Here is a 19,723-nt window from a genome sequence, read left to right as displayed (position 1 = left end):
CATAAGGACATCAATAATGGCATCATAAGGACATCAATAATGACATAAGGACATCAATAATGGCATCATAAGGACATCAATAATGGCATCATAAGGATATCAATAATGACATCATAAGGACATCAATAATGACATTATAAGGATATCAATAATGACATCATAAGGATATCAATAATGACATCATAAGGACATCAATAATGACATGATAAGGACATCAATAATGACATCAATAATGACATCATAAGGACATCAATAATGACATCATAAGGACATCAATAATGACATCATAAGGACATCAATAATGATATCAATAGGGACATCAATAATGATATCATAAGGACATCAATAATGGCATCATAAGGACATCAATAATGACATCATAAGGACATCAATAATGACATCATAAGGACATCAATAATGACATCATAAGGACATCAATAATGATATCAATAGGGACATCAATAATGGCATCATAAGGACATCAATAATGACATCATAAGGACATCAATAATGATATCAATAGGGACATCAATAATGACATCATAAGGACATCAATAATGACATCATAAGGACATCAATAATGATATCAATAGGGACATCAATAATGACATCATAAGGACATCAATAATGACATCATAAGGACATCAATAATGATATCAATAGGGACATCAATAATGACATCATTAGGACATCAATAATGGCATCATAAGGACATCAATAATGACATCATAAGGACATCAATAATGACATCAATAATGACATCATAAGGACATCAATAATGACATCATAAGGACATCAATAATGACATCATAAGGATATCAATAATGACATCATAAGGATATCAATAATGACATCATAAGGACATCAATAATGACATCATAAGGACATCAATAATGGCATCATAAGGACATCAATAATGACATCATAAGGACATCAATAATGACATCAATAATGACATCATAAGGACATCAATAATGACATCATAAGGACATCAATAATGACATCATAAGGATATCAATAATGACATCATAAGGATATCAATAATGACATCATAAGGACATCAATAATGACATCATAAGGACATCAATAATGGCATCATAAGGACATCAATAATGACATCATAAGGACATCAATAATGACATCAATAATGACATCATAAGGACATCAATAATGACATCATAAGGACATCAATAATGACATCATAAGGATATCAATAATGACATCATAAGGACATCAATAATGACATCATAAGGACATCAATAATGGCATCATAAGGACATCAATAATGACATCATAAGGACATCAATAATGACATCATAAGGATATCAATAATGACATCATAAGGACATCAATAATGGCATCATAAGGACATCAATAATGGCATCATAAGGATATCAATAATGACATCATAAGGACATCAATAATGACATCATAAGGACATCAATAATGACATCAATAATGACATCATAAGGACATCAATAATGACATCATAAGGACATCAATAATGGCATCATAAGGACATCAATAATGACATAAGGACATCAATAATGGCATCATATGGACATCAATAATGGCATCATAAGGATATCAATAATGACATCATAAGGACATCAATAATGACATTATAAGGATATCAATAATGACATCATAAGGACATCAATAATGACATCATAAGGACATCAATAATGACATGATAAGGACATCAATAATGACATCAATAATGACATCATAAGGACATCAATAATGACATCATAAGGACATCAATAATGACATCATAAGGACATCAATAATGATATCAATAGGGACATCAATAATGATATCATAAGGACATCAATAATGGCATCATAAGGACATCAATAATGACATCATAAGGACATCAATAATGACATCATAAGGACATCAATAATGACATCATAAGGACATCAATAATGACATCATAAGGACATCAATAATGATATCAATAGGGACATCAATAATGGCATCATAAGGACATCAATAATGACATCATAAGGACATCAATAATGATATCAATAGGGACATCAATAATGACATCATAAGGACATCAATAATGACATCATAAGGACATCAATAATGATATCAATAGGGACATCAATAATGACATCATAAGGACATCAATAATGACATCATAAGGACATCAATAATGACATCATAAGGACATCAATAATGATATCAATAGGGACATCAATAATGACATCATTAGGACATCAATAATGGCATCATAAGGACATCAATAATGACATCATAAGGATATCAATAATGACATCATAAGGACATCAATAATGACATCATAAGGACATCAATAATGACATCAATAATGACATCATAAGCATATCAATAATAACATAAGGATATCAATAACGACATCATAAAGGATATCAATCATAAGGACATCAATAATGACATCATAAGGATATCAATAATGACATCATAATGACATCAATAATGACATCATAAGGATATCAATAATGACATCATAAGGATATCAATAATGACATCATAATGACATCAATAATGACATCATAAGGATATCAATAATGACATCATAAAGGACATCAATAATGACATCATAAAGGACATCAATAATGACATCATAAGGACATCAATAATGACATCATAAGGATATCAATAATGACATCATAAGGACATCAATATTATGTTTAGGTTTCATGACCTGTTTTCAGATTGCTACTATTCATCCTCATAATCATAATCACAGACACCTAGATGCAACATTTGCAATCTGAAGCCAAATTGCAGACAGTTGTGAGTTATTAAATATGGATACATTTTTCATGTTGTAAATAGATGTGTTATTAGTAAGTAAAAGAGGCTATAGCATGCAAACTATTACAATGTCAAGTTATATTGACGTGTATACTATTTATAATTTTCGTACATGGCAAATGTGCAAGATGCTTGCTCACTGTGTTTAATGTAGTATAATTTAAATTTGAATTTATTCATGTTGTGTCCATATTTGTGGATTTTGAGGCTTACAAAATGCAGGTATGTCAAAGCCAAATGAACATACATCCCTTTTTTAAGACATCTGGATCTATCTATCATATATCTGAGGAAACAGCCTTTCTTTCAGTTTGAGGTTTTTTGTGCATAATCACAAGTTAAGATTGGTATCAACTAAAGTAACTGTAATTAGTTTCATTCCACATTCTGAGTTAATGCAAATAGCTATAAAGTAGACACCATTATTGGTTTATATAATGTTAGGAACAAAGTACATTTAACAAACTGTTACACACTTAAGCATTTGCAATTTTTCAGTGCACATGTCAGAAGTATGCTGTTTGCATGTTGGTTTAATGGGATGTATATAGATGCACATATTTTTTGTACAGCATGAAATCCTGCACATTTTGTTGACCTGTAGTACAAACATCCCCATTCAAGTAAGTAAAAGTAAACTGAAACAAAACTGGAATAAAAACGAATCTATATACATGCACATGTACAACTAGCTAGTTACATACCATTTTAATAAAAGATCATTTTGTCCCTCGATTTGTACATGAAAAAGTCTTGACAATCTACATGATCTTTGAAAGAACATAACTAAAATAAAAACAAACAAATACATGGTTCAAATCAAATCCAAGTCAGCATTTTTAATGCTGTATATCAACTAAATGAAAAGATTAACTTTCAATTTTAAAATTACATACATGCACTATTTTGCATAGTTTTTACATTTCATAAAATGAGGCTATCAGTTTTGCCTCCATGCAAGGATAATGGTGTATTTACAATTTTCTTTGGGAAAATCATGATATAAAATATCTGGACACATATAGAACTTCACTTAATACCTTCTCAGTCATTCTGTTTTATGATTTTGTTAAATAATTTGTTTCACTCTAAATTAACACCACAGTGTTTAGTAATAATCCAAAAGAATACATGCATCTAGATGGCAAATTCTGTAATCTGACCTCATCACCTGAAGCACAAGCATGCATGCAACATCAAAAGCTAACTGTATATTTTCGTCTTGGCTACTTACATTTCTGAATAGTTTGTTCTTGACAGGTCAGTAGTTTATGATAATTACTTAGACATATCAAGGAAATAGACATAAGCATATCATACAAAGTCATATCTGCAATTATCTGGACTACAATGATACGAATCTGAAAGTAACACCATGAATCACCCAAAGCATACATTTATATCATGTTCACTGTTGCATGTCAACCAAGTCTTCTTATTAGTCTAACATACAAAATGTTATACATACGATCACTATTTTCAATGTTCTTTATATATGACAAAAATAAGGTTGGTTGCAAAATTGTATCTCTACAAGAGAATCATATTTTATGTAGAATTATCTTAGGAAATATCACAATATAACATATCAGGGCACATATAAAACTGTTTCAAATGTTATCATTGATTCTTGTTTAAAGCCTGTAAAATAGAGTAGGTCATCTAAACTTTCCTGACATTGTGCAAAAGCAATGCAAGTATTTAGTTGTCCAAGGCAACTGCAACAGCTGTAATTATGCTTTTCAATGATATGAATACACTACAACAGCTGTAATTATGCCATTAAATGATATGAATACACTACAACAGCTGTAATTATGCCATTACATGATACGAATACACTACAACAGCTGAAATTATGCCATTAAATGATATGAATACACTACAACAGCTGCAATTATGCTTTTCTATATGTATACATTACAACAGCTGTAATTATGCTTTTCAATGATATGTATACACTACAACAGCTGTAATTATGCCATTAAATGATATGAATACACTACAACAGCTGCAATTATGCTTTTCAATGATATGAATACACCACAACAGCTGTAATTATGCTTTTAAATGATATGAATACACTATGAATACCACGCGATATTCAACATATAACGTTTACTGTCAAAGTTTAGCAAAAATCTTACTCAAATTAGCATTGGTATTGCTGTACTTATGAACCGAGAATGTGGAAAATTAATGCATATGGCTTTTTCATAAGATGTAATAGTAGTCCAGAAATAGAGGAAACTAACGATTTCATGAAAAATGTACAGATGAACAAAACTGTGGCAATAAAAATGGGTGATGACAACACTGAAAATTGTCATAAAAAAGCAATATAAAAATTTAAACATTTAACAAGGTTAAAATTTAAGTGGGATTATTAATTGCATCTCCTTCGACAGAATCAAAAAAATCATTTCATACGTACAACATGCATATCATTTTTGTTGTTGATCTATCCGCTAGAGATATATTATTTACAACATGAACTATAATACTTGGTGAGTTCATGATACACATCATGAGGAAGCTTCAAAAAGAATTACTGAAATATATTACATCACAACAATGATGTATATTTACAATACTTACAATGTAGAGATTTTGTGACCTTACAATTCAAGCATGGAAGGCTTCTTCATCATTATCAGCTCTTAAATTCTCTCCATTGAGAATCTTCATACATGACATCCCAAAATAATACGAGTTACAACAGTTTCCCGTAGAATTTGTAATGATGGGAAGGACTGCCCTGTCACTCAATGTCAGGAAGGCATACATAGTTCACTGCAAAAGTCCGTAAGAAAACCATAATGAAAATAATGTTTCTTTTAATTCATCCATGATAATAATGTCAAAAATGTAATTATTGTTATTAGCCATGACTCATATAAATTATCGTTATGTTTTTCTAAATGTAATTATTGTTATTAGCCATGACTCATATCAATTATCGTTATGTTTTTCTAAATGTAATTATTGTTATTAGCCATGACTCATATAAATTATCGTTATGTTTTTCTAAATGTAATTATTGTTATTAGCCATGACTCATATCAATTATCGTTATGTTTTTCTAAATGTAATTATTGTTATTAGCCGTGACTCATATAAATTATCGTTATGTTTTTCTAAATGTAATTATTGTTATTAGCCATGACTCATATCAATTATCGTTATGTTTTTCTAAATGTAATTATTGTTATTAGCCATGACTCATATCAATTATCGTTATGTTTTTCTAAATGTAATTATTGTTATTAGCCATGACTCATATAAATTATCGTTATGTTTTTCTAAATGTAATTATTGTTATTAGCCATGACTCATATAAATTATCGTTATGTTTTTCTAAATGTAATTATTGTTATTAGCCATGACTCATATAAATTATCGTTATGTTTTTCTAAATTCTCATTATGCTATGTGCATATTTTCCATCATTACTGTCCAAGGTGTGACCAAATGTTTAAAGCAGTGTATAGAAAACCATATATTTTTGTTCATATACAACACTTTAACTAAACATAACAAGTATTTTATGCCATCATTATCTAAAGTCTGATTAGTAACTAGCACAGCATACTTGTTACAAAATTATATTTCTTCAAAAATCAAAGTTCAGAAGATTTTGTCTTATTAAGTTTCTGATATGAAACCACTAAGATAAATCTCTTTTTACATTGTAATAGACCACTCTGGTTGCCTAAGAGGTTAGATCATATGACTTGGATGTGGGATGTCGCGGGTTTGAACCTCAGCTGAGTCTAAACAAAGACATAAAAATGGTACTAGCAGCTCCCTTGCTTGGCGCTCAGCATTAAGAGGTTAGTGTGAGGACTAGTTGGCCTGGTGTCAGAATAATGTGGCTAGGTGGGACATGATGCTACATGTCTGTAGCATGATGCCCATGTGCTATATATCACTAGAAACTGACATACTGCAAACATCATAGCAATATGACTGAAAAATTGTTAGAGCTATGCTAAAAATCCAAATCACACACACACATTTGTAACATATATTTTGTCAAGCTGTATGCATGATACTTTGCAGACAGCATAAGACAGATTAGATGTCAGGAATGACAATTATGTGCTTGTTGAGAATATGTTCACTCATAAATGAGAAACTCCAGTTTTCTGCTCTGGTTTTCATGTTGGTTGGTAGTTTACAAATGCCAATAACCTTCATTCAGAATTAACTAATGCCTTTGACTGAATGACTAATTTTCAGTTTGCATGTAATAAACACCAGATCTTTTAATATGGAAATGCTACCAATGAACATAGCATATAATACATCCTAACATTTTGAGCATAAATGTAAATAAACTTTGCTTAATAAGCAAAGTTTGTTTTATGTATGAAATGTGAGTAAGGCACAAATTGTTTTAGTCTTGTGACATTCAACCATGGTCACATTTTACTAAAATGATACATATTTACATTATATATCAAAAATATCATACCGTGTGCACTTGAGATGACTTTTAGCTGAGGTAATTTTCATCCACCAACTGAACAACATTCTCTGCTATTTCAAGGGCAATTCTCGCCTGAACATCTGTATACAGTTCTGATGGAACCGGAGTTCTGGCAATGGGGTCAGGGTACCTCATTCTGGTGTGTTCTCCTAGACAGGACTGGAGATTCATGGCTAAATGAACAAGATCTTGGCTCAAACCACCTTTTGTAGCAATGTTGGCAAGCTGGTGACTCTTCAGATCCACTTTGTTTGCATCTTTTGCGTACACGGCAGCTTTCAGAGCTTTCTCAGTCGCCTATTGTAGGTAGGAGATAATTTATATATGCAATTTAGCTTTGACAAATGTGTAAAATGTGCAAATGTGGTTTGTTTATAGTGATAATACAAGGTATTTTATGCGCAAAAATGTGTCAAAACACAAGGGAATGATTTTATTCTCTGGTTCAAAGTTGTTCCTTTATTCCCTTGCAGATACTTGCTTGCAATGAACGGTGCCTGATACACTGTAGTTCTTCTATCATTATTACATCACCAATGTCTAAGTCAAGGCATATCATATAATGAAGCAAAACATAGCAAACAATGGTACAGTAAAACCTGTCTTGAGAAACCACTGCTATGAGAGACCATCTGTTTTGAGATACCAGAATCTCCATGCACAGATTTATTGATCATATAGTGTTACAACCTGTTATGAGAGATCACCTGTCTTGAGAGACCATTATTTTTTGGCAGAAGGGGTCATCTTTCAAGACAGGTTCTACTGTAGTACCTTCATGTCCAGCATGCAAAAAACATTTGCTATAAAACATGTTACCTTAACTACAAAATCATAAGTTTGAATGTGAACATCCCAGAATGAAATATATTCAAGGGGCCCTGACTGGCCGAGTGGTCTAAAGCGCTCTCCATTATGGGTCACTGCCATCTCACCTCTGTCTGTCTGGGTTCGAGTCTAGGATTCAGCCTATGTGGGTATGTGAGAAAGCTTGCCAGTAGCTTCTCGTGGGTCGGTGGCTCTTCCCGGGGTTTTCCCAGGTTCTTCCTCCATCATTAATACTGGCCGCCATGCATAGCCTATCATGTGCTGAAAAATGGTGTTTGTTGCTCTGTTTAAGATGTCTTGGAACTTTCCATCTTATGGAATGATACAATTATGAGCTTGTAGAAGAGCACTTTGGTAAAAGATAAATAAGGCAATAGTGACAATCAATTAAATAGTTCCCTACTATGACCTTTCACATGTGGTTGTTCGTAAGATGAAATAAATCAATGAATGAGATCTTACCTGCTGACAATGGTAACAGATCCAATTGAACGCTGGAACACTTTTGGCCAAGGGATTGAAAACCTTAGCTGATACAAGGTCATTCTTTGCCTGTAGTATCCAGCGTCGAGCATTAGGTTGGTCGGGGGCTGGAAGATAGGGAATCGAACCTCGATAAGCACGATGTTTTCTTCTATGCGCCTGGTAGAAAGTATGTTGATGTTCGCTGTGTTGCTGCCTATATTGTTCACTTCTCCTATTAACTCTTCTGCCAAGATTCTCATACACTGTACCTGTAAAGACATCCCTTCTCTCACAGTTGTTAGTATTGATGCTTACATCATCTAGTGATTGTCCACTGTCTAATCTCGACACAACTTCACCAATATACACAAATATTCTAGTGCAGTAGTTTTCTTCTCCAATATTCCTGTCTGGATGCCACTTCAGCATAAGACGTCTCAAAATGCGATGATGCTCTTCTGTTGGTAGGCTCCTTGCTTCTCGAAGAATATTCTTGATTTGGTGACAAATGTCATCAAAGGGGAGAGATCCAACAGTCACATTATCGGTTGGTAACAGATCTTGCGTTGTTGCGTCTGGCTTTCGTTCAAATTTAAATAATGTGTACCCATATACTCTAATGTGTTCTCTTGCAGGATATCCAATGTCGATCAAGTACTGCTGTTTTATTCCAAATGTACCTGGTTCTTCTGATTGCAATGGATGAATAATGTGAACATAGATGTAGACAGGTTCAGCACTGTCAGATGCATCAATATCATCTTCAAGTTCGTATGCTAAAGAATGATATTCATATCTTTGGAATTCTGAAAACCCTTGCTCAAGGAAAGGATGAAATTCTTTTGGAACGTATGTCCCAGGAGGAGGGAATACAGAGCGCGACAAACTTTGAGGACGATCAAATGGATCAATACGATGTTTATCAAGTACCTTATCGATACTTCTGTTGCCTTTATAGCAGTTTAACATATCATACAGTACTTGAATCTTTGTCAGTTTTATTTCAAGTAAGTGTTCAATGCAGTTTTTGATCATCTCAATTATTCCAGGCTGAACCATATTTAAAAAGTGTTCATTACTCGGATTATTTTCATCATCAGACTGAAAATACATAGTGTAATGTACTGTGTTTTCAACAGTTTTCTCCTGAATGAACCAGGTTTCCGTCTCCTTTGAACACTGTACCATTTGCCCATCAAACATTAAGTATTTGTAAAGCCCAATGACTTCTCTAACCGATAAACTTTGCACTTGAGCATATATTTTCTCCTCATCGTCCCTTGTAAATGGCCTGTTCACTTCAGTTTTCATATGTTTTACAAGCCTCAGAATGCCATCCAAAAACTCAGTGGAATGAAGATACTGTTCTATGCTTTCAGCATTTTTGCTTTCCAAGATAGTAATGTTAGACATGTCGATCTCTTCCACTGCGATTTCTGACAGCAGTCTGGGACGACAACATTCTGGAAGAGCATTCACAATTGGTCGTGGGTCTAAGACATCTATCTTAAGTTCAGGGAATCCAACAAAGAAATCCAAGTTACATTCTAAGAGTCTCTCTTCGGTTGACTTCAGGTCTGATACTATCAAACTCCTGGCATCCTTTAGTATTAATTCCCGATTGGGAAGATACAGGGTCCCAACTTCTTGATCTTTTTGTTTATCTGCCATTCTTCTCAGCAGCTTCACAAGATTTGCAATGGCTGTCTTCACAATTACAACCTCATTAGGTAAAAGCTTTGTGTTAGGCTCTTTCTGTTGCCGATATATTGACTCCAAAACCATGAAATAATGATTACATGTCACCTTTTCTGCAGCACCCAAATAAACAAAGAGGTCATGATATTTCCCGTAGTATGAAGGGGCCCTACACAAGTAGGGTTCAACTGTATCTTCTTCGCTTAGATCTATAACAATGTTGCTGACAGGCAGAAGAATGCGATTGTCTGGGATCAATACCACAGGAGTATGTTTTAGTCTTCCTTTCATTTCAGGATACGAGTTTTTATGTTGGAACAAGTAGGCATAAACAGGTTCCAAAATGGTTTTTAACAGCTCCATATTGAACATTTCCTGATCCCGTCCTGACAGAGCCTTCTTTTGAGTATCACAAATGTTTTGACAATGTGCAACAACCCTATCAATTGGTGGTTTTGAGTATACACCTAACTTTGGTGACAGATCTCTCCAACCCTCTGATTCTGTACCAATCCACAATGGAAGCAGTGGTACGCTTGTCCAGCATAATCGTTCAAAGGAAGCTGATATGGAGCCTGAAAAGCAGATAAGACTTGCAGAATCAGAATACTGGCTGCATATGGATAACAGTTCCTTCGAGACAATGTGCACTGGAATAAATTTTATTCTTGCTAATCTTTCATATGTGTTCTTTCTGAACGTTGAAGTATACGAGTTAAATAAAAATTCAATGAGAACTCTACACTTGTCCATAACAGTTTCTGTAACACAAATGGCACCTTCCCAAGCTAATTTTTCTGCAAACTCAACAAATTTGTCTTCTGTGACTTCTGTCCTTAATCCAACAAGTTTCATAAAACTGTTCCAAAAGAAAGCATTAAAGGGTGCAGGGGGGAAGTCACCCTCATCACACATATAGGAGAAGACAGAATGAAAAGGATCGTAAAAGTCTGATGCATGCTTCAAACCATCAGCTGTTGAAATAAATGCAGTTGATTTTAGAACATGTATTAATTTTGTTTGCTCTTCATTGAATGTCACATGGAAATATGATGTTTGCAGAAGCATTTCTTTGATGTACACCAAATGCTGACTGTGATGGCACTGAGGCAGCGCGTCAAATCTGGGTAGGATTTTGGAATGATAGATGCCTATTGTACATGAATATGTGCATCCTAATAATTTGTGAAGTTCGCTGAGTTCTGAATTCTGTCGAAGAAGAATATGTCCTGTGTTTGTTGCCCATTCACCAATGCCATCTGTTGGCATTCCAGTTGGGATGACAAGCACTTTTTTATTCTCATCAAGACTTGTAGCAGTCCCCTGTTGTGTGACATGCAAAGGCAATGCTTTAATACGATCAAGTATCCACCATTCTTCTGCAACCTCTTTGAGTGTACCCATATGCCTCAAGCATAACACAAGAAAGGAATTGCATTGCTGAATTGTCAAATTTGCATTTCTGATTTTTTCTTTGTGGTAATACAAGCAATTCAGAAGTTTTAGTGGTTCTCTATTAGATGCCACTAGAGAGTTCAACATACTTGCTAAACAGCTGTGTCGACCTTCATTAAATATACTTGTGTCGATTCTTGGAAGGTTCAGACCTTCAAAAGCACTCCTGAGATCAGATTTCACCTCAAAGGAGCACAAATCAACAATTGTGAACCCTTGATTAATAGGCTTCAAAAGAAGGGTGTCTTTATTATTTTGTTTCACTGGTAGAAAGCTCCAATGTTCTAGCGTTTTCACATTTTGCTTGAAAACACTATCGTCAATACTGGCCAATCCAAAATCGGAATATTTCACAGATCTTTCGTACAGAAATTCCCAGAGCCGGACAATCCATAACTTGTTTGGAACACTGTTGGATAACTTGCTGCAAAGTATATCTTTTCCGGCTTTATATAGTTGAGGTTTTACTGTTGATGGCAATAGCTGTTCAAACTTTTGAACACTGAGCTCACATAAAACTCCACTATCTTTGAAATTCTTAGAATGGCACATAGCAACCAATTTGTGATGCAAGAAATGTTCAGAGGAGCACCTAAATAGATCGCAGAAGTCCGAGATAATAATGGGTCGGTTTGATAAAAATAATCTTAAGACATCATCATTCGTGAGAAGAAGAGGTAGCTGGTCGATTTCTTCGGTGAAATTTGGCATACCCTCTAGATATCGTATTACCATTTGTACCCTGTCAGCAGTACCTAGTCTTGTGCTTGAGATTGGTACATTTATTTGCAAGCTGCATCTGTCTTGTTCTATTGAATGGTGTGACTTAAGAAATTTTGCAACAGCATTGGGACTAACTTCTTCAATTTGACTTCCCGAGTCCTGTATTGATTTCTTAATTTCTAAAGGAGAATCAACAAGTTTCATTCCTAATCCTTTCAGAATACTCGCTAACTGAGGTCTCAATTCATGAAAATATGCTGGAAATAGGTTCCCTGATTTCTGTAAGGCTACCCAGTCTAACCGTGTCTCCTTAATGCAGCCAACTGACTGAGAGTTAACTATTGATTCTTGCACAACTGGGAAAAGCTCCACCTCATCCTCTATCATCACACGATACAAGAATTGTACAATGGCCTTCCAATCATCATCTTTGGCCAGGTGCAGCAGAGGAAACTGAGAATGAAAAGCTCCTAATAATCTACGAGTCAATTCATTTGACCTTTCATGTTTGTCTCCAAATATGTGCTGCTTCAAAAACAACAAAGCTGAAATGTAAGCTGGTGATACAATAGCTTGAAAAAGAGAATGATTCCAATCATGACGATAGCCCTTATCTTCATTCCACAGTGATCGTCTTGATTCATGGTCTAAAACAAAATGTCCATTTACGTGACATGGTAATCCAGTTCTCAGTGGCAAGGGAAGAAAACAGAAAGCTCTGCCATTTTCAGATGCTGGCATAATATTGTCTCTCTTATATACTGTATGATAAGGCTCTTTCTTTTTCTCAGATTCTTGGCACAATGCTTCTACGTTTGGAATAACAACTGCCACGCCGCACAAAGGAAGCTGACCTAAATCCTTCTCTTTCAATGCATGCTTCACAGTGTTTGGAAGTTCGAATCCTTCCTTGAATCCTATTCTTTGGACTACATAAAAGGATTTGGATATCAATTTTCCATCTGTCACAGCCACTGTATAACCAATCTCCTTGGCTGACATATTAATGATACTTGTTTTGTCTTGTTTGTATTGACTGGAAACTTCTCGAACAAACTGAAAAAAATCGTCTCTCTTCCTCTTGTCCTCATTTGACATTGTTATTTCCACTCTATATTCTTCTACTAGTTCCCCAGAGGAAATATTGGACACGGTTATCTTGGACACATGTTTTACAAAAAGAAGTGCATCAAAGACATCATCACGAAACTTCCATAATATTTTATTGACTTCTTCCTCATCCACTTGCGTTGATGATATATGTGTTGTGTTTGGTGTTTTCTTGAGTGGGAAACGAAACATTGTTCCCACATTCGCTTTGAAGAAGGTTTCCTCTAGATAACCTATTAATACATCAGGGTAATTGTTTCGGACTTTATCAACTACACACTGCACTCCAGGGTTCCGTTCATCCACTTTGGGTAAATATTGACATGTAGGGTCAAACACACACAATATTTCCCCACGTTCAAGCTCAGGACCCTTTGTAAGAAATGATGGGGCATCAGTCAAGTGGTATACTGCATTGAACCCAACTCCATATTGACCAGTTTTTAACGGGTCCTCACGCTTGCTTCCAAGGCCCAACTCATGTATGCCCTGTACATCTTTTTGTGTGAAGGCACTATTATTAAACACACACAGAGCCGGACCTTGTAGAGGCTCAAACCTCTGATCAAATATCTTCCTACATCCATGTGTTCGAAAGTCCTTAATGAAATGTATCTCAGATGCTTGTGCATCATCAGCATTCTGTAACAACTCCTTCATTATTCCATCATCACATGGATACGCAGACAGAATTCCTCTTAGTCGGGTAACTAGCTTTTCTTTCTGTCCACTTGGGATGAGACACGAAAAGTCATCAAAGCATTTTCTTCGTTTTGTTTTCACACCCAATGCTAGAGCCAGACTGGGTGATATTGTGTGATGTACTATTTTTGTATCTGGACCAGTCTCAAATTCACTGTCGTCAAGACACAAAGAGTTTGTTTCCCTTAATATTCCATCCGTGTCTGGAGCTACTATGTCGATTAAGAGGGATTTATCAATATGTGCATATTCAATACCTTTATGCTCCATTGAATCTTTTAGTGCTGATAGCAATTCATGAACAAGTTCAATGTCCTCAGCTGATAATGGTATTGGTCCAAATTGCATCTTTTTTTCTCCTACGACCCTCATAATATCTTCAAAGTCAAAATGCTCTTTAACCCCTATTGCTTTCCACAAGTGCCTATATTTTGCCAAGTCTGTCTTTGTAAGACTATGAAGGACAGGTGAACAGTTATGCTTTAAATGAAAGGCAATTCTTGAGGAATCTATTATTTGATCTGCAAGTAAGATGACGCGTTCGTTTGAAAGATCTCGAAAACATGCATTTCTTATTTCCTCTGAATTTTCACACTGTTTATCTAGAAAAGAATAGATCTCATGCAGAATTGATTGACAATACTTACTTGTATCTTTTGATTTATTCTGTTTGTATTCACGTGCAACCATTTTCAACTGCTGAACCACTGTTTCATACGGAACATCGCTCTTTGTTGATCCTTGGAAACTTAAAAGTTTGTAGACATCTCTTAACTGGATTCTTGACTCGAAAACTAGAACAGATTTTTCATCGAAGACTAGCTCCACACAACCCACCAGTTTTTCAGTGCCTAGTGCAAACAGATTTGCAGAGGAAGCAAGTCTGATTGTTTTAGAAGGATGATTTCTGTGACATGTATTTGTGATTATCTGTGTAATTGTGTGTCCTTTCCAAGAAAACTGCCAATTTGATGGTTTCTGAAGAACGGGCAAAAATGTGATATTTCTAAGTGTTTGAATATGGGTTTGATTCTTCTCAAGTTCTCTTTGAACATTATATTCACTGAGATATTTCAAAATCTTAGAGCAACGCTCGATTGCACATTGTCCACACATCTGTGCCAACTGTAAGACAGACTGACACCTATCCTGAAGTAAAGTGAAAGGCAGGTAATGATCCATCATTCCTAAACCAACAAGAAGTTCAGTAATTTTTTTTTGCCTAAAGGTATTTTTACCTCTTGGAAATACCTCATCATTATCACTAAACATATCACTCAATTTGCCAAGTGGATTAACCAGATCTATAGGACGTTTAAGGGCACCACTGGGTTCACATGGAATGCATCTTGCACTGGAAAGAACCTTTCTCACTGCTTCATTTTCAAACCCAAGAAAGTGAATAACAATTTTGTCCCTCTTGTTGATATTTGCCTCTGACTGGTTCCAAAATTCGTTCTCTATGTTTGGAAGAAAAACACTTAGGAAAAATTGTTCTTTGGACACAATTCTTTCTCTCAACTCATTTGGGTAATAGACTTTGAGATTGTCCATTACATGACAAGGCAATTCCATGACAACTGAACTCACTCCGGAATAAAATGTTAGCAATGTTTCGAATACTGCTTCTCCGATGGTCTTGTCATTTCGAAGTGTTGGATCCAGAAATATACAGTTGCTGAAGCTCTCCCAATGTACATCCCTGTAAAATAGTCTTGAATTAAGTTCTACTAATTTCTTTATGAAATGTTCTCTGACAGGTAGGTCAGTGTTCTGGCATTTCAAAGGCCACAGGGAGTAGTATTGATATTCAGGGGCAGGACTATGTTCCCTGATTCCTTCAAGCAAATATAAATATGCGTTTATTAATGCATCTTGAATCAAAGCCTTGTTCCAGCTGCTGCATTGAAGCTTTTTGTCATCTTCGGTCGATGTCATCAGTTGCCGGCGGTCTGACGTCAAAGCAAAACACCCATTGATGTGCACTGGTAAATCGCATGAGATAGGAAGCGGTAAGAAACAGAACAAATGACCATTTTTATAAAAGCCAAATGGCAAATCCTTTAGCTGCAATGGGCATAACTGATTCGCTCGCATTTCAAATGGCACAGCAACTGCGCCAAGAGGGAGCGCCCCAACAACATCTCTAAATATTTTTTCAACAGATTTGTCTGTCCCTGTAGCCCAAGAAATTAGCCATGAAGCACTTACTGACATTCCAGCCTGTTTTTTCAATGATGGTAGAATATATCCAGCATGCTGTTCTATTGTTTCCTTTATGACAATTTTTTGCAGCCTTTTTAGTGGATGGGATCTCAAATCACTTGTTGATTTCAATTTTGACACATGCGAAAGAACTGTTTCATTATTTGAATCTTGTGCTTGTCCTTGAAAATGTTCTTTGGTTATTGAAAATATCACTTTAGCTTCGTTTGGATCTTTGCAATCTGCAGGCAGATGCAAGATTTTTATCTCCTGGATATGTTGCGTGAACAACAACAAATTTCCAGCATATTGCATTGTCATATGCAAGAGATCCTGACATTCCTTTTTAGAATAACTCTTCTTACTTATTTCACTTCTTTCAGCCTGGAATGCAGTTCGAAGTGGAAAACGAAAGAGTGTACCCTCAAAAGCACATGATGTATTGCATCCAAAGACATTCTGAAATGGCTTAAACTGATATTTAAGCCTCTTCATCATTTTCAGATTTTTCATCTTTGCAAAGTCTATTCTCATACCTGGACTTGAGCCAGGTAAGGCTTTTCCAAGGTGAGATTTGTGGGGATCCAAAATAACTATATTACTGCCACTGATAAAGCTGGGTACATCAGTCAGATTATAAACAGAACAAAAACCTAAGCCAAACTTTCCAATTTTTTCCAGTTCGGCTTCTTTTGTTGCTCCATTCAACTTAGTGATGTTTTTGAAATCTTTCTCTTGGAATATGGCATCATTGTATGCCCAGAAGGCTGGACCTTGACATTCTGCCATACCTTCATCTAAAAGATTGATTTTCGCATCCTCATTTTCTCTCTCATCATAGAGAAAATATACAGTCTTTGCTCCTGCATCATCAGCATTCTGCACAATCTCTTTTGGAACCGAAAATCCATCCTGATATCCCTCTTTAAGCAGACGATGTAATCTTGTAGTAAGTAATTCTTGCTGACCCCATTCCTCTATAGCAAGTTCCTCAGTGTCTGATAGAAGCTGTTGTGTCAGAGATTTTACACCCAACTCTTCAGCTGTCATGTTTGATACATCTTCATGAACATAGAATATGTCTGTTTCTTCATCGTCTTGTGTCATATCTCGGAGCCATTGTGCATTACAATATGTGCACTCTGGTCCTGGTTTCAGGGTTAAAGTTGACTCATTGCCACAGTGAATGGGGAAAAGGATCCTGTCTAACTGGTCTTGTAGCTTGCCCTTTTCCTGTCTCAGTCTGTTGAGAATGCTGATCAATACTGACAAATCTTTCTTCACGTCATCTTGAGAATGTTTCCCAGATGCATATTTTTCTTTGATTTGAACTTGTATCTTCAGAAAAACATCAACATTCTGTTCCTTGTTGCAACCTAATCCTAGAAACAAAGAATGTAACCTTTTAAACTCCTCAGGAAGTCTGTATAAGTAAGGAGTTAGGTCAAGGTCATTTATTTTTGAGTCAAGGAAAATCTCTTGTGGTGATGAAAATCCATCTCCTCTCCAAATACAACCATTTTGAATGAGAGTTTTGAAGTTTTCATCCAGCAGTAAGTCATGAATGCTGTATTTACTGAGCTCCTGGTATATTTCATTTAACACTGGCAAGAGTTCTGGTTTATAACTAATTTCATACACATTAATCAGCAATGTCAACTGTTCCAAAACTTTATCTTGGGGTGGGTTATGGTTCCATCCAAACGCTTCTGACAACTCCTTGCTCTGGCAGTCAATTAGTGGCATCGTTGACCCAACTAATGTAGAAAACTGGATCAGCCGTAATTCAGAAGGTCTACATAATTCATCTTGTTGTTGATACCATTGCAATACAGATGGAAAGCTTCGATCTTTTGATTTTGCATGCGGCATGCACTTGATATATATCAACTTTACCTTTAGAGTTTCTCCGGCCACACAAGAATTTAGGAGTGAAGGTTTCTCATTCAAAACCTCTAGAAATTGATCTGCCTTTACAGGAACTAGATGTCTTGCATTTTCATCGTTGCACCAGCTCTCCATAAGCTGAGCTGTTTCATACAATTCTGTGGCAGACAAGTCATTGTAAGTCTTTAAGCCAAGCATCTTTAAGGCTACAATATCTGCATCGGTTTGGAAACAGTTTTCCACTGGAAAGCGGTTTTCACCACAAAATAGTTTCTGCAACCGAGTATCCTTTAGGTCAAATAGATCTGCCGGTGAACAAATGGCATTTGTTATGTTTGACTCGAGAAAAGAAACACTGCTAGCCATTTTCAATATACTTTGGTCACCTTCAAATTCTCTGATATTTCGAATAAAGTACTGCATGAACGTTTTCTTTTCAGATAATCTGTAGGTCGTACCTTGCATAATTTGTAAAGTCTCCATGACCAAATTTTTTCTATCCAATTCGGTTGCCTCGAGTGCAATAGCTAAGCGACATTCATCATAACTTCCAGTGATTATTGGTCGAGGAAACTTGACTGGAAAGTTTGCAACTGTGGTGAAAGCTGCAATCTCCTGAAGTGAGACATTCCTACTAATTGAACCACTCTCTGTAAATAATTTAAGGTGCCTCACAAAAGTTTTGCTGTTGGAAGTCCAGGATGTACAACCTGCCAGAAAACGGACAAATTCTTCCTTTAGTCCATCTTCACATGATCTATTGAAATTAGAAATGAGATTCTCCCTGTTTTGAGAGAGGTAAAGCTTGTCTAACAGCTGAATTATGTCATTAACTGTGGAATAATGTATGTACTGTAAAATATGTGATCTCTGAAGCCACTCTGGAAGGGAAGGAAGTACTTTGATAGATAAAAGTTCCAAGCATCTGTAGACATCTTCATTCAGACTGGGTACATTCTGTATCTGTTTCACGATCAGGAAGTTTGTAAGTTGGTATAATTCCATTTCTTGCACATCTGACCAGGAGCCACTTATAACCAAAGGAATCAGTGACATGTGTTCAAAGTATCTCACATCATATTTATGTGAGAAAATATGTTCCCATACCTTTTGAATCCAGCTGCCAGTTAAAATTGAAAATGGCCTTACAGTTGGTGGACATGTGGAGCCAATGTGCTGTTGAATTACTGTCTCCAGCATAACCCGAAATGCTTCAGTGTCCATAGGCTGTATCTGGTATAAGCCTATAAAATAAATTATATCATCAGTTCTAGCAGCAAAGATTTGCTTAATAATGCAATGGATTTTTCATGGATAGAGATAATGTAATTTAAAAAGTGGCCAAAGGAAAAT

At 35.5% G+C, this 19,723-nt stretch overlaps 1 protein-coding gene across 1 annotated transcript in view; it reads right to left on the bottom strand.

Moving 5' to 3' along the window:
- Positions 1-2,699: 2,699 nt before the first annotated feature.
- The window catches only part of LOC149783064 (sacsin-like), a 30,292-nt gene continuing 13,268 nt past the window's right edge, over positions 2,700-19,723 (bottom strand). Inside the window, exons 6-8 of the mRNA XM_089933339.1 lie at positions 8,588-19,614; positions 7,283-7,594; positions 2,700-5,598 (exon numbers count right to left, since the gene is read on the bottom strand). Of these exons, the coding sequence (XP_089789465.1) occupies positions 7,304-7,594; positions 8,588-19,614 (11,318 nt within the window). The 3' untranslated portion in view covers positions 2,700-5,598; positions 7,283-7,303. The remainder of the gene's footprint in view (positions 5,599-7,282; positions 7,595-8,587; positions 19,615-19,723) is intronic.

Source organism: Sinohyriopsis cumingii, chromosome 14 (genome assembly GCF_028554795.1).
Source record: "Sinohyriopsis cumingii isolate HCF-2022 chromosome 14, ASM2855479v2, whole genome shotgun sequence".
NCBI lineage: Eukaryota > Metazoa > Mollusca > Bivalvia > Unionida > Unionidae > Sinohyriopsis > Sinohyriopsis cumingii.
The sequence above is the reverse complement of the archived record's forward strand: the minus strand, read 5'-3'. Positions and strand labels throughout refer to the sequence as shown.